General features: G+C 37.5%; 1 protein-coding gene across 4 annotated transcripts in view; it reads right to left on the minus strand.

Moving 5' to 3' along the window:
- Positions 1–26,718, minus strand: part of LOC145669882 (dipeptidase 1-like) — a 262,183-nt gene that overhangs the window by 63,921 nt on the left and 171,544 nt on the right. For all 4 annotated transcript variants that reach the window (XM_081738231.1, XM_081738244.1, XM_081738232.1 and 1 more), the window contains 2 exons: positions 20,410–20,542; positions 17,963–18,113 (listed from right to left, as the gene is read on the minus strand). In XM_081738231.1, coding sequence (XP_081594357.1) covers positions 17,963–18,113; positions 20,410–20,542 — 284 coding nt within the window. The remainder of the gene's footprint in view (positions 1–17,962; positions 18,114–20,409; positions 20,543–26,718) is intronic.

The raw sequence follows: 26,718 nt of genomic DNA on the forward strand, positions 1-26,718 counted from the left end.
AAATAAAGTACATAAACATATCACCCTTTATACATAAGCATCATAATTTTTTTGGGTCCTCCGGGCCGGATATCAGAACGAGAAACGTGACTTTGAATTGTTTGTTCTCGTGTGTGTTTGTGTGGGTGCTGCTGTCATAGGCAGGACAGAACTGTTCATATCAGTACAGTGGTGTGTGTGCATTCAACCCAGCTGAATTCAAGGTTACACGTTTGTAGGTCACTCAGAAGTAAAAAGAAAAATATATTGTCAGCGCTTTGTGTAGTTAAAAAAGAAGGATTGAAACAATGGCAGAAGTGCAGTTGGGTCAATTAATTAAGAAACGTGCTTCGGTCAAAGATCAGGCAACAAGAATACATACATTTCTTCAAAAACTACAGAATGAAAACAAACCTAGCATACAAGAAGCAAGAACAAGGCTAGTTGCACTTGAAGGGGTTTTTATTAAGTTTGATGAGATACAGTCAGAAATAGAGCTCTTGGATGAGACGGGTGAACAAGAAACAAACAGAATTACATTCGAGGAACTGTATTATGATTCAAAGGTTAAGTTACAAGAATTTATTGATAGTTTTGAACAAAAAACGGATTCAGGGACAGCAAATAACAAAGCTACAAATTCTAGCAATTCAGTACAGTTGCCTAAAATTTCTTTGCCCATATTTTGCGGTAAATACGAGGAGTGGTCGCCCTTTAAGGACATTTTCATTTCCCTTATTCACAATATTTGCGCACATCGCTCAAGGGAGAAGCGTTTACATTAATAGCAAATCTGCCAACGGTAGAAGTAAATTACGAAATTGCATGGAAGCTTCTTGTTGAACGCTACGAAAACAAACGGTTGATAGCTTCGACGTATGTACGAGGGTTGCTCAATATCAAGCCAGTAATGAAAGAAAACGCTAAAGACATTAGACAATTTGTAAATACCGCACGTAGTAATTTTCAAGCCCTTGAAGAATTGAATTTGTCAAACCTTCGCATGGCGTAATACTAATACACCGTGTACAACATTTAGTAGAAAAACTTGATTCGGCAAGCAAAAGGGAATGGGAAGTTGAGCAAAGTAGTGACTCCTTTCCATCGTTATCGGAATTATTTTCATTTTTAGAAAGTCGTTGTCAAATGTTAGAAAACATTCGTCTACTCAATCTGAAAGTACTTATGACAACAAAAGTGTAGATTCCAAAGTAAAAAGAAAGAATAACAGTCAAGTGAATTCGTTTGTTACTGAGATTCAAATGCATGTAATATTTGCCGTAGCAAAGAAACGCATGCTGTTTTTCGCTGCCCAGAATTTCTGAGTGCTAACATTAATCAAAGAAAGGAGCTCGTGAAGCTAAATAAATTATTTTTAATTGCTTAGGTAATAAACATCAAGTAAGGGCATGCAAATCAAGTACTTGTAAGAAATGTAATTTTAAGCATAATACACTGTTGCATGAAGATATTGCTCAGGAGGCTACTAACAAAACAAGTTCAAGCAAAATAAATAGCAATACTACTAACATACCTAAAGTTAAGGAACAAAATCAGATTAAAATTCAACCACAGGACTCTTATTGCTCATTTAAGATTAACTATGGTCAGCAAGTCTTATTAGCAACAGCGTTAGTTAACGTAACAGACACTAAAGGTCGTTTTCAACAATGCAGAGTGTTATTAGATGCAGCGTCTCAATCGAATTTTGTAAGCGAAGCTTTAGTTCATAGATTAGGTCTCAAGAAAACGAAAAATCGTGTTCCCATTAGAGGTTTCAATTCTGTAACCTCCGAAGCTCAGTATAGTGTTGAAGTTCATATTTATTCACGAACATGTGATTTTAATGCAGTGGTCGATTGTTTAGTATTGCCAAACATTACAGGTTGCATACCTTCTAAGGATATTGATTACAGTAATTGGAACTTTCCAAAGGATATCTGCTTAGCCGATCCAAATTTTAATCGCTCGTCGTCAGTGGACATGCTTATAGGTGCGGAGTTATTCTACAGTCTCCTCGAGCCAGGCCAGATGACTAAAAAAGGACATTATCCAGTTTTGCAGGAAACGAAGTTAGGATACGTTGTCGTCGGAAATATGTCTTCAATACCCGAAGAAACCAACCAGTCGGTAATTTCATGTTTTGCTCAGATGGAGACAGACTTGGATACACAATTGAGAAAATTCTGGGAACTCGAAGATCTTCAGACTAAGATTTACATGCCGGAAGAAGAAAATTGTGAGAAGCATTTTTTACAAAATACAACCAGAAATGGAGACGGAAGATTTATTGTCAAATTACCAAAGAAGGAAGAGAATGCTGTTTTAGGAGAGTCTTACAACATGGCACTACAAAGATTTAAGCAGCTTGAAAGAAGATTGCTACAAAATCCTGAGTTTCATAAACAATATGCCGCCTTCATGGATGAGTATTTAAGTTTGGGTCACATGCGAAAAGTTACAGAAGAAGACGTGAACAGCAGCAGCAGTTGTTATCTTCCACATCATCCTGTATTCAAGATGGACAGTACAACAACCAAATTAAGAGTGGTTTTTGATGCAAGTGCAAAAACGTCTAATGGCAAATCATTGAATAACATTCTTCAAGTTGGGCCAATTGTTCAAGATGACTTGTACTCCATTATTTTAAGGTTTCGGTTGTATCCAGTTGCATTTACAGCAGACTTAGAGAAAATGTATCGCCAAATATTAATTCATGATGAGGACAAGTGTTTACAACGCATCCTTTGGAGAAAATCAGTAGAAGAATCCAGACGTATGAGTTACAAACAGTGACGTACGGGACTTCGTCAGCGTCCTTCTTGGCAACAAGATGTCTGAAGCAAATAGCGGAGGAAAATTCCAAGGAATTTCCAGAAGCAGCAGAAGTAATAAAGCACAATTTCTACATTGATGATGTGTTAAAATCAGTACCAAACGTGTCAAAGGCCAAGGCGTGTCAAAGGCCGAAACGTAATGTCTTCGGAAAACGTTAAGGTTATTCAGAACGTCCAAACAGTTTGTGTCTAAAACGATAGATGGCGTCACCGTCACCAATGTTAACATATACAACTAATAAAATTAAAACAATCAAATATAAAATAAACAGTTCAAAAATTAAGCAAAAACGGATATAATCTGGTTAATGGACGTTACAAAATCTAGGGAATGGTACGTGTCAATTTCAGATATTGTTATTAGTTTCATTGTTAGAGGCCACCATTGTTAAGTAAACAATCAACTTTATCTGCCGTACTTTCTACCAGAAACTGACCAAACTTTGCACACCCATTTAAGATGGAAATATCTAGGGAATGGTATGTGTCGATTTCACATATTGTTGTTAGTTTCATTGTTGAAGGCCACCATTGTTAAAGAAACAATCAAGTTTTTCTGCCACACTTTCTACAACAACCTAAACAAAATTTGCAGACTCATTTAAGATTAAGATATCTATGGAACGATATGGGTCGATTTCACATATTGCTTATAGTTTCATTGTTAGAGGCCACCATTGTTAAATAAACAATCAACTTTAACGGCCATACGTTCTACCACAAACTGACCAAACTTTGCACACCCATTTAAAGTTGAAATATCTAGGGAATGCTATGTGTCGATTTCACATATTGTTGTTAGTTTCATTATTGAAGGCCACCATTGTTATATAAACAATGGTTGGATTTCTCCATTATTAAATATACAGTCAACTTTATCTGTAATATTTTCTACCACAAACTAACCAAACTTGGCACACTCATTTACGATTGAGATATCTATGAAACGGTGCGTGTTGATTTCACTTATTGTTGTTACTTTCATTGTTAGAGGCCACCATTGTTAAATGAACAATCAACTTTATCTGCCATACTTTCTACCACAAACTGGCCAAACTTTGCACACCCATTTAAGATTGAAATATCTAGGCAATGGTACGTGTGGATTCCACATATTGTTGTTAGTTTCATTGTTGAAGACCACCATTGTTAAATACACAATCGTTGGATTTCTCCATTATTAAATATACAGTCAACTTTATCTGTCATATTTTCTGCCACAAACTAACCAAACTTGGCACACTCATTTACGATTGAGATATCAATGGAATGGTTCGTGCCGATTTCACACATTGTTGTTAGTTTCATTGTTAGAGGCCACCGTTGTTAAGTAAACAATCAACTTTATCTGCCGTACTTTCTACCAGAAAGTGAAGAAACTGCACACCCATTTAAGATTGAGATATCTAGGGAATGGTACGTGTGGATTCCACATAGTGTTGTTAGTTTCATTGCTGAAGGCCACCATTGTTAAATATACAATCAACTTTATCTGCCACACTTTCTACCACCAACTGACCAAACTTGGCATACCCATCGGATTACAACTGAGATATCTAGGGAATGGTACCTGCCGATTTCACAAATTGTTGTTAGTTTCATTGTTATAGGCTACCATTGTTAAATAAACAATCAACTTTGTCATACGTTCTACCAGAAACTGACGAAATTTTGCACACAAATTTAAGTTTTAAATATCTAGGGAATGCTACGTGTCGATTTCATGTATTGTTGTTAGTTTCGTTGCTGAAAACCACCATTGTTAAATACACAATCGATGGATTTCTAAATTGTTAAATAAACAAACAACTTTACCTGCCATACTTTCTACCACAAACTAACCAAACTTGGCACACTCATTTGCGATTAAGATGTCTATGGAATGGTACGTGTCGATTTCACATATTGTTGTTAGTTATCTTGTTAGAGGAAACCATTATTAAGTAAACAATCATCTTTATCAGCCATACTTTTTAGCAGAAACTGGCCAAACTTTGCATACCCATTTAAGATTGAAATATCTATGGAATGGTATGTGTCGATTTCACATATTGTTTTTGTTTCATTGTTGAAGATCACCATTGTTAAATAAACAATCATTGGATTTCTTCTTTGTTAAATAAACAATCAACTTTATCTTACATACTTTCTACCACAAACTAACCAAACTTTGCACACCCATTTAAGATTGAAATATCTAGGAAATAGTACGTGTTGATTCCACATATTGTTGTTAGTTTCATTGTTGAAGGCCACCATCGTTAAACAAAGAATCAACTTTGCTATATTTTGTACCAGAAACTGACCAAACTTGGCACACCCATCGGATTACCACTGAGTTATCTATGAAATGGTACTTGTCGATTTCAGTTGTTGTTAGTTTCATTGTTAGAGGCCACCATTGTTAAATAAACAATCAACTTTATCTGTCATACTTTCTACCAGAAACTAACGAAACTTTGCTTACCTATTTACGATTGAAATGTCTATGGAATGGTACATGCCGATTATCAAGGGCTAACAAGCCCTAGCCAAATTGTGTGTAATACGTCATTATGCTTGGGATCAAACGATAATTATTCGTGATCAAACGAGCTGGCCAAATTCCGATTGAATTTGTTTTCATGGTGGCTGTGGTGGAGGGGCTAACAAGTCATCGGTAAATGTTATTGTTCGGAAAATGGAATAGTGCAAAAAAATAAACATATTTCATTCAGAACTTTGTTGTGCCTGCTTTGTAACCAGTGTGAATTAGTTGTGTGCCGCCAGATTTCTTTTCATTCTTTTTTTTTTTTTTGTCTCAGGTGGAGCGGGATGGCCCCCTACAGCGTTCCTAGAATTACACTCTAAAAGCCCACAGTGTTCCTAGAGCTGCACTCTAAAATCCCCTCCCATATAACTGACCTTTGTTTCACGCAGACACCTCACATTTGAACTCGGTTGAGATTCTGTGTAAGTTTGTCGGTTGTACGCACAAATTGAGAGTATAAACATGTATTAGGGAATGAGAAGTTCTCGAAATAAATTTGCAAGCTGAATATTTTTTCGCGACATAAGTGAAGAGTAATTGTATATCCTTGAAGAGTACCCTGGAGAGTAAGAAAACTCTAAGCAAAATAATCATTGAATAAATAGCAATGTAATCACAGTAATGTACATATGGCATGTTGTATTTCTACCAGATTGTCAGAGCACTAATTCTCTCATTTTTTGATGTGAGCGGTCTCGCTATCGAATCTCCAGAAGAACATTAAAAAAAAGATGTATTTAGGTCTATTCCATTTTAAACAAACGAAATACGTTGCGTAAAAGAACTTTCCATGTTAAAATATTTGATGGGTAGAGTAGTTTGTGTAAGATTTGATTGTTATTGCATGTATCTATTGCATGCTGATTGGGTAGCTGGGAAGGCAGCCAAGATATTCATTCTGACGGTTGCAAGCCCGTGAAAATACAGAGCAACAGTTACTTCAAGGGAGTAGATAATAGATAAAAAAAAAAAAAAAAAAAACTACCGTGAGGGAGAGAGCCGAAAAGAGTTTATAGTATGAAATTTTGTCCGCAACTAGGGAAGTTCCGCCAGGAACGCAAGATCACCTGTATATGGCTCTCATTGTTGAGACACTAAAATTTTTCAATTAATCGTATACGGAAGATAAACATTAATAAACTATTTTTATTTATTTACTTATTCCTCGGGGGGTAGTCTATCTCAGAAGATTACGATTAGCATAATTCTATGTTTCAGGGGTGCGCTTCCAATCCACCTCCCAGAGGCGGTTTTTGGGTGGGCGAACCGGACCTTGTCCTTAGATCCACACATTAATTAAAGTATATGTAACACACATGTACGTATGTGTGTGTGTGTGCGTATGATATGTGTATATGTATGTGTGCTAAATGTAAAATATTTTTGAACCAATGTTTTCAATCCAAATAATAGAGCCCCACGGCTCCAACTCGCCAAAAACAAATTCCGCCTGTGTCACCTTCTACACATCAGCGGCTATGCCCATAGTATATTCTATGATAACAATTGACTGAATGTGCTTTTCAAGTTTCTAGCTCATTTTCTTGGAAAGATAATGCGTAAGACTCTCTTAGTGTTGCAACGAGACGAGACAGGACTCTTTGAAGCGAGACACGATACAATACGAAACGTTTCGTAAAACGTCTTGTCTCGTGTCTCGAAAAATACAAACACAGTTTCTGAATTTGCTTAAAAATTTATTAATTCGGAATAAATTATTTGCCTTCGAAATGTATACCATCTTTTATTATTTCAAATGATCCAAATGATTCAACGTTTCAAACCCTACAAAGAACAGGGAATACCTAAAGCACTTTTTAAAAATGATTCTTACAAACAGCTTTCACTTCCATTTTTCAATCGATTCAAGTTTAATTATTTTGTGATAGTGCTCCAGATTCAAATACAATGTAAAGCGTTCATTGAGATCAGTGTTTCAGAAGATTTTATTCCGGGGGCTGGTGGAGATATCTACGTATAAAAATCCTTTAATAGAAGTACAAGTATGCGTAGAAGTGGTAATTTTATCAGTAACTAACTATTGTTTCATGGTCTTTCTCGTTCTGAACCAAGACAGAAACGTGTCAGCCTTTCTCGACACTGAGTTTCGAAAAAGATTCTGATTTGACAATAAAATTTATCTTTTTTATCCTTTTATGCTGTTATTCGAAGATAAACCATTTTTTAAATGGGAAAGTTACATAGGCCTCCTTATTTGTTGAAGTGGCGCCAGGGGTTCTGAAAAAAGGATATCAGAATAAATGGGGAAATCTTGCCTTTCGTCTGTACTGACGGTATTGACAAATGTTCCTATCGAAGTAATTACGGGTTCAGTCGAAACTAAGCAGTCGTTGCTGGAGGATTGCAGTCGTGTTTTGTGTTGTGCTCTGTTAACCAAACTAGGTTAAAAGTTATAATTTTAACCACTTGGTTTAACAGCTCTTTTGTGGGCCTCAGCCTTTCTGGTGTTGCCACGAGACGAGACAGAACCATTCGATACGAGACGAGACGGACACATCTTTTCTAGACGAGACGACACAGCCAGAAGTCTCGTCTTGTCTCGTTTCGTCTCGTGGCAACACTAGACTCTCTAGATATATCAGTGCAAGGTATGACAACGTTCCTCACGGAGCACATGTTAGCTCTCAGCCTCTTTCTTTCACTGATGTTTGTTTACGTAGTAGATGAATATATAGAGAGTAACAAAAGGATGAGATATGCAGATTCTCCTGAAACCACATTAAAATTGTAGCAGTATTTGGAGCTTGTTATAAATGGATTTACCGGGGAACTAAAATAATTCTGGGAACTGATCATACAGTATTCATATAAATAAACATGGAAACAAGTAAATACAAAGAACTGAAATCGTGAATTGTTTTCAAAATACAGAAATCTCGAAGGAATATCTGTTTAGGCGGCTTTAATTGTAAAGGAATTTTGAATAAATTTGCATCCCCTGAATTCTTATACATAAAAAATAGAAATCTTTCTTTTAGCGTACGAATGAGATGCTTTAGGAAATTAGGTTAAGATAATTAAAATGGTACTGTCCTTTGCAAAATTTAAGAGGAATACCATGATCGAAAAAGCATGAGTCAAACTATAAAGGTCAGTGGTAGCTTTTGCCATTTCTTACGACCACTATACGCACCTTATTGCGAAAAATTTATTCGTATTATAAAACCGATATCATTCAATAAATGTCAAATTTAACAGATCTTGAGAGATGAAATGACAAAAATTGTCATTACCTCTGTCGCATAAGATATTTTAGCTTTGTGACCCATGTTATTATATGACTTTCACGATAAGTGACAAGGAGAATATAAATCCCAAGTTCAAAACGTAAGAAAAGAAACCGGCTGTTCGCGCTTCAAATTATGAAAAATGTACCAAAATGGTTGAAATTATGATTTTGTATTTCTTTACGAGAAAGAAGAATAAAAATAAAAATTGGAGCAATTCTAATCATGTATGTATAAGTCCACTATCTTCTTCAAGTTACTAAACTAACTTCAAGTGTTTCAACCATTTTTGACACATAACTCGAAAACTTTTAGAGATATTAGAGGCAAGAATACGTGGTTGATAATGAGCTTTTTAATTATGTCACAATACTTTTGAACTTTACCTTATGAGAAATGGCATATTCCAAAATTAATTCAGTACCACCCTAACCTGAATTTTACCAAATGATTAGCGAAAGTGATACGGTGTGCATCGTCCAGGGATTAATTCCCGGTGTGGCACTCAAACATTTCTGTGTTGACCAAATATCGAGAGAAAAGTTGGGAAACTAAAAGATAGCGGACTTCAATCTAGACAGCCGGCGACGTTGGGTGTGGTTGTGCTTACTACTAACATAAGCCCGCTCAGATCACAAGGGACTGTTGCGCCAGGATTATCTATCTATCTATCTATCTATCTATCTATCTATCTATCTATCTATCTATCTATCTATCTATATATATATATATATATATATATATATATATATATAGATAGATAGATAGATAGATAGATAGATAGATATATTGGTGTTATTATTTTACCTTACATTCTCTCAGTAGCGTAAGTAAGGACGAATGGGCCTCCCCGCAAAAATGTTAAACGGACCCCCTCTTTCCACATTCATGAGTCACGTAAAATTTACAGAGAACAGTTTTGACTTTCTATGTTCTATCTAGTGAGTCACAACTTGCTCATATGCAAAAAAATGCACATTATTATTATTATTATTATTATTATTATTATTATTATTATTATTATTATATTGTGCTATAGTTTTCGTCTATTCTGCTATACCAAATTCGAGAGTCTACGACATCCGACATTTTTAATGAGGTGTGGTCGTCCCACTTTTTGTTGTTTGGTTCGATGCTGGTTTCACTGTTCTTTTCCCATCTTTGAAATACATAAGCACGGCAGATCGCGAAAACTCGACAAGTCGCGTTGTTTCCGAAATGAAGCTCCCAGCCACTTAGTCACCCTGATATATCGTCGTCCTTCCCCATTCAAGGCACAAGCATCACACTGACTAATCGAGTGAGATTCTTGTCGTGTTTGGCGCGCGGTTGTGTTATGCCTTGTAGCTCTAATCTCAGCCCGATGATTTCGTTCAAAAAGTAGCAAGTGGTCATAATGTTTTCGCTGGTCAGTAAAAGTTTTGTTGGCATTTAATTTACTAAATAATCGCTCAGGTGTTACCGTCTTCATAGGTAAAAATGAGATATAGTTGGAACATCACATAATTTTTAACATCTTAACATTATAAAGTTTAACTTCGAAACTGAAATGGGCCTCTTTCTGTTCTAGGTCTCTCAATGTTGCGGGCCATGCAGGCCCTTTAGTTGCGCCACATCATTCTCTCTACTCAGAAGGATAGGGACAAATAGAAAAGTCAAAATTCATTTTGTCCATTTTTCATGCATCATACACTTCAGAAAAAAAATCATATAATACTGATATGTAAGAAAATATTAGTATTGTTTGTCTGTTTTCTGTATACAAAGAACCATTTAGGTTCTTTTTATCTCATATTCTGGTAATAATCAAAAAAAGAAAAGAGTTTCATGTGATAAACGTACGAAAGATAATTTGTCAACGCGATGTGAATGACGTTCTCTGCAACTCTATTCCTACCTGCAAAAAGAAAAGATTTATGTTACTCATCAATGGTTGAGGTTTTGCCCTGCGGCTGAACAACACGGCTTGTATAAATAGACTCTGACTGACTGCAGGTGCACGAAAAAAAACTGTTGGATTCCTCTCCCCGCCCACTTCAAGTGTGGTGTGGATATAATGGACACATTCAAACTGAGCGGTACGATCTTTCAGTTCTTCCCAGTAGAGGTACCAGCAGTGATTGCTAAATGAAAAAGTGAGCATCTGGTGGCGAAAAGGCGAAGTGCTCGGACAAGGGGGAGTTCACAGGAACCTTAAGGAAACGCAATTACATGTTTTTGCGATGCAAGTGAAGAAAATTTTGGAGCAGTGGTGTATATCAGGGCTACAGACGATCAAGGTAACATTGAAGTCAATTTACTTTGTTCAAAGTCTAAGGTTGCACCACTGAAGAAGCAAACTTTGCCTAGATTGGAATTATGTGGAGCACTGTTACTTTCGAAGCTAATAGACAAAACACTATCCATACTGAATATAGAGGTCAGTAGTATACACCTGTGGACAGACTCGACGATAGTTTTGTCATGGATCAAATCACCTCCCAATCGTTGGAAGACATTTGTATCCAACAGGGTGGCTCAAATTCAGAGAATCACATCAATCAATCAATGGCACCATGTGCCTAGTAAAGAAAATGCGGCAGACATAGTTAGTCGAGGAGCGGATCCCAACACTCTTATTCAGTATCGAGAGTGGTGGCATGGTCCAGAGTTTCTTCACACAGCAGAATGGCAATGTCAAGAACAAAATGAGCCAGCTAATATTCCAGAAGAGAACAAAGTCATGATAAGTTTGGTGGCAGTTCATGAAACAAGCTTTATGAAAAGGTATTCATCGTTAAACAAAATGTTGAGAGTAGTAGCATATTGTTTGCGATTCAAACATAATTGTCTTTCCAAGAAATCAGAAAGAAAAACCGAGAGTCTTGACGCTTCGGAACTTCGTTTAGCGTTACACAGATGTATCAAGATAGTATAACATACTACCTATCATCAAGAAATGTTGAACTTGCAGCAACAAATGGAAGTTTCAACAAAGAGCCCAATCAAGGATCTTTTTCCATTTCTGGACACGGGAGGAATGCTAAGAGTAGGAGGAAGATTGGAACATTCGAACTTGGAGTACGACAACAAGCATCAATTCATCTTACCTGCAGGACATCATTTCACCCACCTGATAGTCAAAGAAGAACATAAAAGGTTGCTTCATGCAGGACCACAGCTTCTTATTGCATCTTTGCGTACCAGATATTGGATTCCAAGAGCTAAGAAGATGGTCAAGGCAATAGTACACAATTGTTTGGTTTGTCTCAAGTGGAGATCAACAAGTTCATCACAGTTAATGGGACACTTACCCAAGGAGAGAGTAAATGAAGCAAGGCCATTTGTACACGTGGGAGTGGACTATGCAGGATTCTTTAATGTCAAGCCCACGATTCGCAGCAAAATTCAAATGAAAGTCTATGCAGCGTCGTTCATCTGTTTAGCCACTAGAGCAGTTCACATAGAAATAGTTTCAGACTTAACTTCTCAAGCCTTCATGGCAGCATTGAAGAGATTTGTTGCTAGGCGAGGAAAATGCTTATCTATCTGTAGCGACTATGGTTCAAACTTTGTTGGCGCCAGTCGAGAATTGCAACAATTTTTTGAATCCAAGACTAACAGAAAGGACATCCTGGAATACTCAGCTCAAGAAGGTTTAGAATGGAAATTCATTCCTGCCAGATCTCCTCACATGGGGTCATGGGAAAGTTCAATAAAATCCATGAAGTACCACCTACGGCGTGTAGCAGGAACAGCAAGTCTGACATACGAAGAGTTGAACACGTTACTTATACAAATTGAAGCCATTCTAAATTCAATACCATTGACAGCCATTTCCAACGATCCTACAGATCCAATGTATCTCAGTCCAGGACATTTTTTGATGGGAGCTACACTTCTCAGCCTTCCGGAACCAGATCTACTGGACGTACCTATCAGCAGACTAGGCAGATGGGAACGGATTCAACAAATGAAGCAGCATATTTGGAAACGTTGGTCAAGAGATTACCTCAACCAGTTACAACAAAGAAGAAAATGGAAGTCAGCTCAGCCTAATCTACAACCGGGCATGGTCGTATTGTTAAAAGAAGACAATGTTCCTCCTCAAGTGTGGAAGTTAGGTGTGATTGAAGAAGTTCATCCGGGCAGTGATAATTTAGTGCGAGTGGCAACTGTGAAGTGTAAAAGTGGCGTTTTTCGGCGCAGTGTTGCTAAATGAATTCCTTTACCCCTAGAATGTTAATTGATTGTGTTCAATCAAGGAGGGGGAGGATGCATATGTGGATTATTTTAATTCATATTAGTTTCATTTTTTGTATATAATTTAGTGGTTTAGTGAATTCTTTGTGATTCTTTTAGTGATTTTTCTGGTGAGTTTTAGTGAGTCGTGTTGGCATTGGCTGGCAACAGTGCCTTCAGTGTGCTATTCAAGTTGTGTCTGTGCATTCGACAATGTGCTGTGAAGTGCAACTAGGCAAGCATATTCATTCATACTTTTAGAAAAACATATTTACTCAAAATTTTTAGAAAAAACACTCATGTTAATATACAAGATTTACATGTTTTTAACAGTGTTTTAGAGTGCTACTCAGTTTATGTGTGACCGAAGACAAAGTATGATGGTTTAGCAAACAACCATGTGGTTTAGCAGCAAGCTAGCAACAATTAACTGCGAAAAGAAGTTAAGATAAGTAATTCATTGTACTAATATTTAAGTATTATATCATTATATTAACATATGAACAAAGCATGTCATATTTATCATATTAACGCATGTACTTTTGAATAAGAATCGAAGCAAGTAACATCTAAAATATTCGTCAAGTCTTATTTCTCGTTCCTCCATGATATCTGGGTGAATCAGTAAAATGGGTTTAATCATACAGTTCATTAGCTGTGGATGTGATATGCGTGATTGGTAAATAAAGTACATAAACATATCACCCTTTATACATAAGCATCATGCATTTATTAAACTAACTTATTCCAGTTTTGGTTGAATCGGTACGTGTAATTTTTGTAGTCTACCATCAACAATACATCGTATTTAAAGTACAAAAGCAAACAAAATTGGCAATATAATAATGGCATGCACAAAATATACTTGAAAAATAAGTCTTAGCAGCTCCACTGGGGCTGGTAATGTATCATAATGCCTACATATTTTGTTGGATGTGGATGCATTATTTAATTAGAAATGAAGCAGTTCTTGCTGCGCTCTTAAATATGCACTTTTGTTGATCTTTAGCAGTTTTGGTAAGTTCAGTAAATTTTCTTGCCTTCAACTCTTCAGCAAATTCCGCGAACGACAGGTCGATATCAAAAGCAAATTATAAGCTTTGCTTTAGGAGTAGTAAGGGGGAAAATTATCAGACATTTAATGTCCGGTTTTGAGGTCGTACCGGACACCAGACAAGGAGGTCAACAACTGAACTGTCCTGTAAAATACCGGACGGTTGGCAATCCTACGTGCTAGAGTGCTACTGGCGAATGACGTTGGAGACTACTTTCATTCACCAGTACCAACTGGTTATCATTAGAATGTTAACACGTTTGAGGAAGGAAGAACAGGGAAAGGAATAAGAGAAAGAAAAGACAGGTATGGAAGGAAGAGAACATTGCCAGGAAATGAAATGACTGGGGTGTTAGATTAAAAGAAACATTCATACAATCCTCAAAGAAATCTCTGGTGTCAGTAAACCTAATGAATGATTCATGTTTGAAGATGTGTAGTGAAGAGAAAACCGCATATCCCGAGATTTTGTATAGGGCTACATTAAACTGAGGATATGATATACAAAGTCCATTCTAAAATGTATAATAATTTAACGAGAGAAAACTCGATGTTGCGTGTTAATGCTAAATTTAATTACACATTGTTACGGGACACGGTAAGTAAATCAGTGGTGCAGCGCTTACCGCTAATACATGATGTCCATGGTTCAATTCCAGGGCATGCCAGTTTGTGGCAGACAATTTAGTTTCCGTGGGTTTTCTCCAATTCTGTCGTTTCCTTCCACATTTTCATTCCAACAATTACCTTACAATCATTCACTCTCATTGGTAATCTATTTGCTTTAGCCGACAGGGTATCATGCCCGTATCCACGGGGGGCTAAGGTGGGCCGCCCCCCCTAAATTTTCACGCCTCCCCTAAAATTTTCACAGTAATGAACTATAATATGGTTGGGTCGCCCCCCTAACTTCTACCGGGCCCCCCTACATTTTTGGGCTGGCTACCGGCCTGCAGGGTATAAGTGTTTAATGTAAAACTCAAAGATCTTATTTGATTTCATTTTTAATTACGTATCACAAGTATGATGCATATTACAATTAAGCACAATGCAGTAGAGTCCAGTAGTCCGAGTAACTCGCCCACACCCTCGCAGGGCAATAAAATAAAATAAAATAAAATAAAATAAAACAAAATGCGCTAGCTAATTTTCATTATAGACAGCTTTATGCCTTCATAAAGTATTTTTCTGAGTGTCTTATCAGGTAAATTACTGTATAGTGTGTATCCATTAATTTACGTTTTCATGTATAGCAAAGGCTCTATGTCTTCATAAAATACGCACTTTCCTTTGTTTAATGGTAATTGGGCAGCTTATTCTCTGTTGTATTCTCAAGCAACCAATACATACAAGTGCAGCACTGTATTTTCTGAGGAAACACTCGTACTTATTCTTTTTTAACCCCATTCCTGTTTAAGGGTAATTAAGGCAGCTTATTCTCTGTTGTATTCTCAAGCAACCAATACATACAAGTGCAGCACTGTATTTTCTGAGGAAACACTCGTACTTATTCTTTTTTAACCCCATTCCTGTTTAAGGGTAATTAAGGCAGCTTATTCTCTGTTGTATTCTCAAGCAACCAATACATACAAGTGCAGCACTGTATTTTCTGAGGAAACATTCGTACTTATTCTTTTTTAACCCCATTCCCGATAACCCGGCATGTTCACAAATTCGGCCCCCCTTCGACCCACATTAAACCGAGATTTCGATACTCTACTGTACAAGTTTCCTGCACCTGTACCAAATACTGAAGATGCTCAAAGTGACTCCCGATAGCTACCTGGTAAAACCATAGCCGAAGAAGCAGGATTTGTAAGTGTATCTGGTTTCTTGACTTTTTCTTTTGTGCACATCACAAATTACATACGTACTTCATGCGTCTCAAACTTGTCACAAAACTATGTAATTGTCGAACGTGTAGGGGGAGATAGTGCTTCAAACCGACGTTGAAATTCAGCGACATTTTCAAACATGAAATATCACTTTAAATGGGCTTCCTTTTCTCAAATGCCAAACGTCCACCAGCCATTTTATGTCCTTGTATTACGTTTCATGTTACAGCCTGAGTAAGAGTAGTGACTAGGGACCGGAAATTGAGGAAAAATTATTTTTTTACGAGTGCCCGAAGACGAGGCGTAACATAATTTATGTTCATTTTGGGCCAGAAGATGATGAATTTTATTTGTCCTTTGTTTATTGGTTCTTTTTATTTGTTTATTGGTCTTTTTTAAAGCTTTTCGTAGGTGTTATCATCTTTTTTGGCACTTCATCTTTCAACAATAAATTTATTGGCCATTAACTCGAATCACCCCCACCTCTTAAACATATTTTCTTCAGTAAAGGAAATCCAAAAGATAAGACATTCTTCAACGACTGGACTGATAAGAACAGATCTACAACAATCACAATGAGGATGGAGAAGTTTTCTCATTTTAGTTTCTACTTCAGTTTGTGGAAGAAGAACATACCTTTAACATGCCTGAAATTAAGCCTAAGAAAACTTCCTTTTTGAGTCAGTTTGTGTCTGAATTTGGAACAGTTTCTTTTCTTCTACGGATGGAAACATTATTTTCTGCAAATATTGCGAAGTGAAAGTGAGTGCAGAGAAAACTATTCCATGTCTAATAGCACGTTGGATGTGAGAAACACAGAAAGTAGCTTCCCAGTCCGTGGAAAAAAAGGAAATACAGCTTCTGTTAGAACAAAGTACTAGTGAACATTCTAAGTCGTCTCCGTTTTACAAAGATCTTTGTAGTGCCTTAGTTGGAGCAAATATCCCGTTGGCAAAGATAAACAATTAAATTTTCCAAATGTTTTGGAGCAGTATACAAAAATCAGAAGATTCCTGACGAGTCGATTCTCCGAAAGGAGTATGTGCATCGCTGCACCGTTTCTTTCAACTGTATATTGTATACTACCAGAAGCTTGTATTTCTTGAGCATTATATTAATTAAATACGTAATTCTAATTACATTGGGTCTTAATTTTATGTCCTTTTTTTCAGCTTTTAGGTTCTTTTTCTAAAAGATATTTTTAGGTTTTTTTATAGGTTCTTTTTGGGTAATTTTTAGGTCTTCAACTTCCGAGCTCCAGTAATGACTGTTACGGTAAGACAGTAGGAGAGAGGAAGGGAATGGCGATCTGTTTGGAATGGCGATCAGCCCACTTTGCCCTCTTGCGTGACACGAAGAGAAGTCAAACTGGTGCTGCCATCAGTTTAGCAAAAAAAAAAAAAAAAAAAACTGCCTATGGAATTGTGCGTGTTTATTAAGCTTGCACTGGTGATCGCCATTACCAACATGTGATGGGAATGGCGACCAAAGTAGCAATTTGAGTTTTATCCATCGCGTTCCCGAACTGAAAGAATGATGCTCTTTTAATTTTACAAAATTATTGTAGAAGGATTGGAGTATGTATTTACAAATTTGTTTCAATATATTTTGCAAATGAAACTACGTAATAACCCATTTTTCTTAAGTGATCGTCATTGCCCAACTCTCCCCTACTACTTATTGTAATGATAATTCAACTTCGAAAGCAATCTGCAGAAGCCATCTATTAAATTGTCTATACATTTTCTGACGGACTGTGTATGTATTAGAGATTTAGAAAACCGTACTCACCATTGAGTGTTACTCCGTGTGAAAACGTAATCTTTCTCTTAGAATTTAGAAACTCACCTCGGTTGTTATATATAAGTGTGCAAGCATCACGTATCTCTTAAGCTCTTCCTGTGAAATATTCTACATCTATTAGATTTTAGGAACTTGTTTAGCATGGAGCGTTACATATGTGTGTGTGTAAGTGTAATCTAATCCTTAAGATTTAGAGGGTTGCGATGGCTCAGTGGTAGAGTGTTCAACTCTGGTGCGTGGGGTCCCCGGTTCGATTCTAGTTCGCGCCAAGTGGGCTTTGGGGTGGACGAACACTGTGTGTGGGAGTTTTGGGGATTCTCCCACTTTTTTATTCCACCATTTCATTAATTTCTCGTCATCGCCTTCTCCTTTATCCTACACGGCATATCCGTGGGACGTAAAACTGAAGGAGGTTTCATTTTATTTTAATTCTTAGACGTTACAAATTTACTTACCATGGAGTGTTGCATGAGTGTGTGAGCGTCATGTATCGTACTCCCAATTCGTAAAAGAGCCTCAGCGTTGCCAAACTACTGTCAATGGAATGGCCTCCTTCTATACCAATTAGGCTAGCAATTCTTCCTCTGTTAAACGCATCCGTGATCCCTAAAACATCATAAACGATTTCTATAAATAATTAGATAGAGAAAATAACAACCAAGATCAAAGGGGGAAATTTATGATGGATTCAATTTTCAACTTCAAAGATAGTAACAATCGTTCAGAGAAAGTTTTTGTTGATTACTCAGCCTCTTTTATAGCTATTTAAATCTTTTCCCGGTCCCATTACTGGCCTCTTTCCCCCCCCCTAAGTTTTGCTAGAATCTTCGGAAAAATCAAAGAAAATATTTTTTCTGGAAGATTAATAGGATCTAGAAAGTTCGGTAGTACATACTGAAGTAGTTGCTGTTTGCTGATACAACCTCCATTGTCACATTACGAGCTCATGAGCTCTGAAAACGAACAACTCCCAAGAATTCAGAAACACTGGCTCGCATACACAGGCCACCCAGAAAATAAATTCCATTGGCCACAAAATATAAATGTAACAAAATACTTTATTGGAGCCTACACTGAAGTACAGACCCTGAACCATGTTTCAACATACTTGTCATCCCTTTTCAGTTGCTTATTGTAAGTAGACAATACATTTTTTATCCTCATGTTGAAGGACTAGGGCACCTGTGATGATAATCTAGTGGTAACACCGTAGCTATGCCCAAAACTCTGGTCAGTAAGGAAAGCTTTCAGGTGCAAAAAAGAGATTAGAATCAGAGAAGGTGAGGCTCTTCCGATAATGAGGACATATTCTCCATGCAAGAATTACGAGAAGGTAGCAAAAGAAAAAGAATATTTTTGCTCTCGAGAAGCGTGTTACTACTAGCGGACAATGCACAGGCACACCGGGCAGCAGAAACAGTCATTTTTGTGTGCAAATGTGACTACCAACCTTTGTCCCACTCACCATATTCGCTCAGTCTGGCTCCATTCGATTAGAGGGTAGACGTTTCACGGATTGAATACGGTAGAAACCTGGTTTTCCTCCAATTTCGCAGATTTGTATGCAGTGCTTCTTTAAAAAATAAATTCCGGGTGCCACATTTAGTATTCAGAGGGGCACATATCTTCACACAGTACGCACTATTCTATTTATTGTTATATTATAGACGTATTATTTTGGTATCTTCCGGGGAGCACTCTCAGAGCTCCGGGGCGCAGTGTCCCCCAAACCACGCCTGGAAGAAACACTGTATGCAGATGATATTGAGGGAATGATCCTTAAATGTAAGGAATATAAGACAATACGAGGTGGAAAGGACACGTGAGCTGATCTCAATCATTGTGAAGGTAGGGTAAAGATTTCCAGGTCTCTTCTGGTGTACATATATACAGCGGCGCAAATATGTCTTCAACATTGGGGGGGGTAAGACCAGGCCCGTAACCACGAGGGTCTAGGGAGGGCCGACCCCCTAAATTTTATTGCACCCCTTAAATGTTCACGGTAGGCTTGCAAATGAACTATAATACGGTTGGATCGGACCCCCCTAAATTCTACCGGGCCCCACTACATTTTTGTGCTGGCTACCGGCCTGGGTAAGACCGTTCCCTTTTTTTTTAAAGCGATGTTCAAAATATTTATGAAGTTAAAAAACAATGCTGTGCAGGATCAGGGAAGCAGAGTTGTCTTCAACATTGGGAGGCGGGAAGATTTGAGACTTAAGACTCATATTACGGTAGGTGAATCTGATTTCTCAAGTGAACCAGTTGTATATTATGTATCAGGCGATGTAAATGAAGTGGCAGTCAGACACAAATCATCACATTTCTATCCAAAAAGCACATTTCAAATCAGATTATTGGGGGGCAGTCCCCCCAGTTCCAAGATTGAGGGAATGTCCCCCCCCCGAGATTTGCGCCAGTGCATATATTAATGAAATTGATTGCATGTCACCTTTTCTCAAAAGAATAAAATAAAATGGATGAATTGTTTCAAATTAATATTTGAACATAGCATTTGACTCGAGACAAGTTTTTATCACTACGTTTTGATTGAAATAATATGCTAAGAAAAGTCAAAGCTATTTTCTAAAAACAGAGTATCTCATGAGTCATTCCAGTTAGTTAATGAATCTCGGCATATAAATTCGTCATTAAAGTATCAGCGTTTTTGAAAAGTCCGCTTCTAAAGGGAGGAAGTCTGGGGGAAGCAATTGTATGAGGGGTTTACTCGTATGTAACTCCAGTTAAATCAAATAAGTCCGTAAATACCTTTGAAATTATCTTTCGTAACCTTTATTCTTCCCGTGTGATGAACGGGCATTAAACTAGTATTAAAATAATGCTAAGCATAACTGCCAGTAGACAGTGTTTTCAAGCATTTTTTTTAATAAGTCGAACTCACCGTCAGCAGTGGTTACGAATTCCAGTTGATCAGGGTATCTCTGCACAAGTCTTTTAATAACGTCTATCTGCTCTAGCGTCTGCTGCACAGCATCCTTGTACTGAGATGAGCAATCGACGTACGCTGCCCAAAACTGTGTATAAAACATAACAATTGTTCAGTAATAATAATAATAATAATAATAATAATAATAATAATAATAATAATAATAATAATAATAATAATGTGATGCTCATATAACAAATTCAAAAAAAAGAAAAAAAGGAAACTAAAATTCAGTAACATTGTTATTGATATGTTCATGAATATAAAATGTTTTGGTAAGGAAGATAAAAAACATTGTTCTGGCTACACTACTCAATGACACTTGCACTGGTGATTACGTAACTTAAAATGAGTTCATAAGGAAAAGATAGTGTATTTTGTAATTTGTGGAGTTAAAATCTAAAGTTTTAGTGCGAAGGAAGTTCCAAACAAAGTATTGAAAACCAGCCCCTGCGGAGGCAATTATCAACAGATTGTATACGTGGCGTGTTCAAAAAGAAACCGAACTTTTGAAATAGCGTCAATCGGCAAAAGAAGCGCCCTGCAGCTACTGAGCGTTCCTAGCGTCAGGTTTCGACAACAAATTGTCATTTGCCACGTTTCGCTATCACCATTAGTTGGCGAACTACAGCCGCGAAAGTGAGCATGTGCACAGGGTGTTCGTCGGATTAAATATACAGTGACAATGAAAAAGCATGAAGAACAACATTGTGTATGAAATTTTCCTACAAACTTGGGAAAACATTTACAGAGATATTTTCATTAATTTACAATTATATATAAAGACTAGCTTTTGGCTAGCTGGGGGCTCCGCCCCCAGACCCCAGAGTCTGCTCGGCCTACGGCCTCACATTTCTTATCTATCGGTCTTTGCATCAACAGTGAATTTCGTGAACTTTTTCTTCATATTTCCTGAATCTGCCCATCCGGGGTCTTCGCCCCCACACACTATCTTTGCTCTGCCTAAAGCCTCGCACCTCTTGAACCCACAATTCTATCGTTTCTTTTCCTATTTCAACTATCTAAAAGATAAAATTTTGCATCCCAAGAAATCTCCCATTTAAATAGCATGGGAATTTCTTCATCCCCCTTTAGATCCCTAAGAAATTAAAAAAATATTCACTTTTGACGATTTTCCTGTCACTTAGTCCTGGAAGGCTACAATCATGCCAAATTTCATCATTGTAATCCTACCGGAAGTGCCTAAACATTTTGGGGTATAGAAGACGTCCCATATAAATAACATGGGAAAAAATTTTCATTTCCCCATAAAACCACTCTACGGTTGAAAATGTTTATTTCTGATGATTCCAAATTTCAAGATATTATTCCAACTCTAAGTACCTAAAAACATGAGAGTATAGGTCCAAAAAAGGCCCATTTAAATAACACGGGGAAATTCTTCATCCCCTCTTTAGACCCCCTAAAAATTAAAAATATTCACGTTTGGCAATTTTCCTGTGGGTTTGTCTCGAAAAGCTACAATCATACCTAATTTAATCATTGTAGCCCTACAGGAAGTGCTCAATTTATGTTAGCTCATGTAGTTTTATATATAGTTAAGATACATAAGTCGTTTTCGACTATTTTTACATATTACCCTTTCTTACCCCACCTCTCATCACCATTCTGATGGAAGATGGAATTTGGATTTAAAGAGCATCGGGAGTATGGCTATTTATCTCGATATCCTCAAATTTTTTTAATCTCGGGCAGCCTCTTTTTTCCGCTAACCATACTTCAATTTCAACGTAAAATAATAATAATAATAATAATAATAATAATAATAATAATAATAATAATAATAATAATAATAATAATAATAATAATAATCCGGCCCAGGATATTTGCCTCTCTAAGCCCGATCCCTGTGGCCCATGCGTAAATACGAGCCTACTAAATGGTGCCCAGAAATGCAAGTAATCTTTAGTTTTACGTCCCACTATTATGTCGGTTAGACTAAAGGAGACTGATGAGAAATCAAAATGGTAGAATGAAGAAAGTGGGAGTAACGGGAGAACCCCGAGAAAACCCACGAGCATGGTGTTTGTCCACCACAAAGTCCACACGGTGCGAGCTGGGATCGAACCAGGGACCCCAAGCACCGGAGGTGAACGCTCTATCACTGAGCCACCGCACCCCCAAATGGTGCCCAGAGTAACCGCTGTTCATCTGACTCAAACTCCTTGACAAGTTATCGTTGTTAACGTTGGATTTGACTTCAGTGTCCCTTTCAGTAGTGAGGCTATATGGAACGTGGACCTAGATTTTAACGTGAGACGCGAACCCCATAACCTCCCGTTGAGAAGGGAACTCGGGTCTTCTGCGCCAAAGACGCGTGCACTAATCAAAGAACTGAGAACTCGAACGACGATAACGCCTGGAAGCTCTAACACAACGGTTTATTTTAACAGCCCTTTTGTTCTATTTTAAAATTAAATAACTGTACGAGAATGATTCGGAAAGTAATGCCCCAAGCCCATTACTTGGCCAATAGTACTGCAAACATTCTGAATTGTTTATCATTAATATACTAATGATTAAGCTATAGAATGTCACTTGTTTCATCTTCCTATCTCTTCTCGTTCCAGTGTAATGCAGCAATCCATGACATCCAGTGATGACATCCAGTTGAAAGAGCAGGCTGCCATTGAATTTCTGACTGCAGAAGGTTGTGCACCCAGAAACATTCATCGCCGGCGACAAGTCACGGATACACCAATACGACCCACACGAATCGTCAGTCGATGGAGTAACGCTACACGTTCTCTCCTTCGCCAAAATATTCAGTTTTCCATCTGCTGGCTAAGTGTGTGTTGACATTATGCCTCATCCTCCCTATAGTCTGGATCTTGCCTCTGTGACTTTTGACTCTTCCTCAAACTTAATGATCACCTTAACGGCCAATGTTACAGTTGTGACGTGAATCTGGAACCAGTTTGGCAATGGTGTCACCAGCAGCCACCCCAATTGTTTGTCGACGGCATGAAGAACCTTGTTTCGCGTTGGCGCAAGTGTGTTGCCCGTAATGGAGACTATGTTGAAAAATTATGCCATCGTTTGTAGCTGATATTGCAAGCTTTCCACTGATATCTGTATCGGTGCTATTTCTCAAACACAAATAAAGGTATCACCTTGGAGATATTACTTTCTGAATCACCTTCGAAGCTAATTAGCTATTTTCTTCCAGATACATCGAGAAAGCCATTTTGTACTGAAAATATTGTGAATGGGATTTGGTAAAAAGTTGTAGAAAGTCTAAAATTGGTATTGTCAACGGTTTATTGGTATTATATAGCAAGGAAACTACAGCTTTAACCTTTCTTATATAGGAGTACACAAACGAGGTAAAATCTACTATGTATTTTAACATATGTGAGTACTGGTTCCCAAGGTTAACATACTGTAATTCTAAGCTTTACACTGATAGAATCATTACTTTGTATTGCTGTTCTTATAAAACAGAAGCGCCATTTGAGTGTTTATTTGAGGAAGGTAAGATTCCTCATCGACATAATAATTTGACGTTTTATAGTAGTATACAATTGATTAAAGCATATATGTTTGTCAAACTCAGAGGGAGAGCAATTAACCCTCCCTGTCCTCCTCCAAATGACGCCCCTGCTATAACACCTATATTTAAGTACTCGAAGTACTAACATCACCACAAATAATAATTGTTTATCAATACTTCAAGGCATGTATTATACATGTCTTAAACATCAATATTATGCAATAGTTTGTATCTACATCTTTTTTTTATATACACGATCAATATTGCATAACACGAACAATTAAGAAGGAAGTTAGGCCTAGTTGGTCGAAACTAATGAATGTATTGACTCGCAAGGGAAGGTCACGAAATAGCTCCGCTGAGATCCAAACGAGACAATTGTGTTTGCATTTGATATGTTATAATTAGGCGAATCACAAAACTATACGTGCCACCAGGAGGGATATCGAGAGTTATAACAGAATTTGAAATGTAAAAGCTACAAAAAATTACGATGCAGAATAGTTTGAACAGGGTCATTTGTTCGGTATAACGGTTGGGTAAATGGAAAGCTCTGTGTACACATGTCCCATCATTTTTAAGGACATACTTTTGGGTTAAAAAATTTGCCCCAGGGTTCTCCGCAGGGTCCCACACGAGGTTTAACTCAAAAGTTTCGAACGGCAGTGGGGGTTAAGTAGCACATCGTTTGAAACCTGTTGTGAAATGAAAGAAAATGGAGCAAGTCTTGACTGTACGACAACCCTGTGTAAAATGGCTGCTAAACAAAAGTTGAAACTTTCGGGACTTTTCTAATTTTATTTACGTAGTTCATACATAAAGGACTTGCTGCACCAGTCACGTTGGGGACTCTATTGTAACATATTCGTGATGGTTACATTTGTATGCCATTCGTTGGTTTGATCGCAATATTTCAAGCAATACAAATAAATAAATAAATAAATAATAATAATAATAATAAAAACATTCATTTACAAGATTGTGGAGCAGTACCAAACCACGTGTAAGTCATCTCAGTACATCGTGCTGCATTACACTTCGTTGGTTTGGTCACTATATTCCAAGAAATAGCTTATTCATATACAAACTCATTTTTCAAGCTGGCAGCCATATTGGATTATAGATGATGCGTCCTTGATATTTCTGGATATCAACTATTGACCATAAACATAAATGCCATATTTCGCTTCTCCAACTCCAGTGGTTCGAGCTGGACATGCGTTCGATACAAAGTGCGGCATTTTGAACTCAAGATGTCGTGTTTTTGAACATTTCGTATCTTTTCGTCATCTACTGATCAACATTCATGTCAAATGTGGTTTTCCTAGCTTCAGCAGTTTTGTATGCCTATCCTTTCGACATAGATTTTAAGCGGCCATCTTGGATTCAAGGTGGCTATAGATTTTTCAATTAAGCTTGTTTACATTTTGAACCCACCGCCATCTTGCACAGAGGTGTCGTAGAATGTCGAGACATGCTCCATCTTATTTTATTTAACAACAGCTTTCAAACGATGTCCTACTTAACCCCCCCTTACAATTTGAAACTTTTCAGCTGGACCTAACCTAGGACCCTGCCGGGGCCCTGGGACAAGACGTTTTAACTTAAATCGTTGTACTTTAAAAATAATGACACCCGTCCTTTCCTGTTTTCACATTTGCCTCACCGTTTCCGATTTATAGGTATGGCCATGAACTTTTCAATTAAGTTTTTGTTTACAATTTGACCCGCCACCATTTTACACAGGGTTGTCGTACAGTCAAGACTTGCTCCATTTTCTTTCATTTCACAACAGCTTTCAAATGATGTGGTACTTAATCCCCATTGCCGTTTGAAGCTTTAGAGTTGAACCCCGTCTGAGACCCTGCGGGGGACCCTGGGCTAACTCTTTTTCACCCCAAAACGTGTACCCTTGAAAATGATTGGATACGTGTTGACCGAGTTTTCCATTAACCCAACCATTTCCGAACAAATGACCCTTTTCAAACTATTCTGCATGGTAAATTTTTGTAGCTTTTACATTACAAAATATGTTGTAACTCACGATATCCCTCCCGGTGGCACGTATAACTTTGGGATTCGTCTAGTTATAACTTATCAAATGCAATCATAATTGTCTCGTTCACATGTAGCGGAGCCAATTCGTGGCCCTCCCTTGTCAGTATTCGCGCTAAGTGAGGAAAAGAAAACAATTTACACCATAGTTCATTAAGTTTAATAATGAAGGAACAAGGCGATTGTTTTCCTAAGCAATATACGGGGTGTTACATAAATATGTCATAATAGTTTGGAAACAGATTCTTTACATCAAAATAAGAAATAAAGTTCATATGAACCTGTGCTCAAAAGTGGATAGTTTCGGAGTTATATTGTGCCGAAAACTGAAACAAATGAACTTTAAGGCCTGTTACACAGTCAAGCGGAGCTCCGCGCTCCGTCTTCGCGCTACGCGTGTGTGCTTACACAGTCATCCGTAGCTACGCGCTCCGCGTCACGTGATTACATACACAATTCTCCTCAGTCAGTGTTGCGAGTCAACATGAGTAAGATCGAAACAACAATAGTGGCTTCTTATTATCTCTGTAAGGAAAGAAAACGAAAAACACAGAAAAATAGGCGGTTCCAAAGTCACCCCTTACTTACTCAAATAAGTTTGAAGGGAGCTTTTGTGACTCTTTATGTAGGTTTGCGAGAAGATTAGAAAAAGTTCTTCAATTATTTTCGCATATCAGTCCGGTCGTTCTAGGAAT

The sequence above is a fragment of the Thermobia domestica genome, chromosome 2 (genome assembly GCF_964235325.1).
Source record: "Thermobia domestica chromosome 2, izTheDome1.hap1.1, whole genome shotgun sequence".
NCBI lineage: Eukaryota > Metazoa > Arthropoda > Insecta > Zygentoma > Lepismatidae > Thermobia > Thermobia domestica.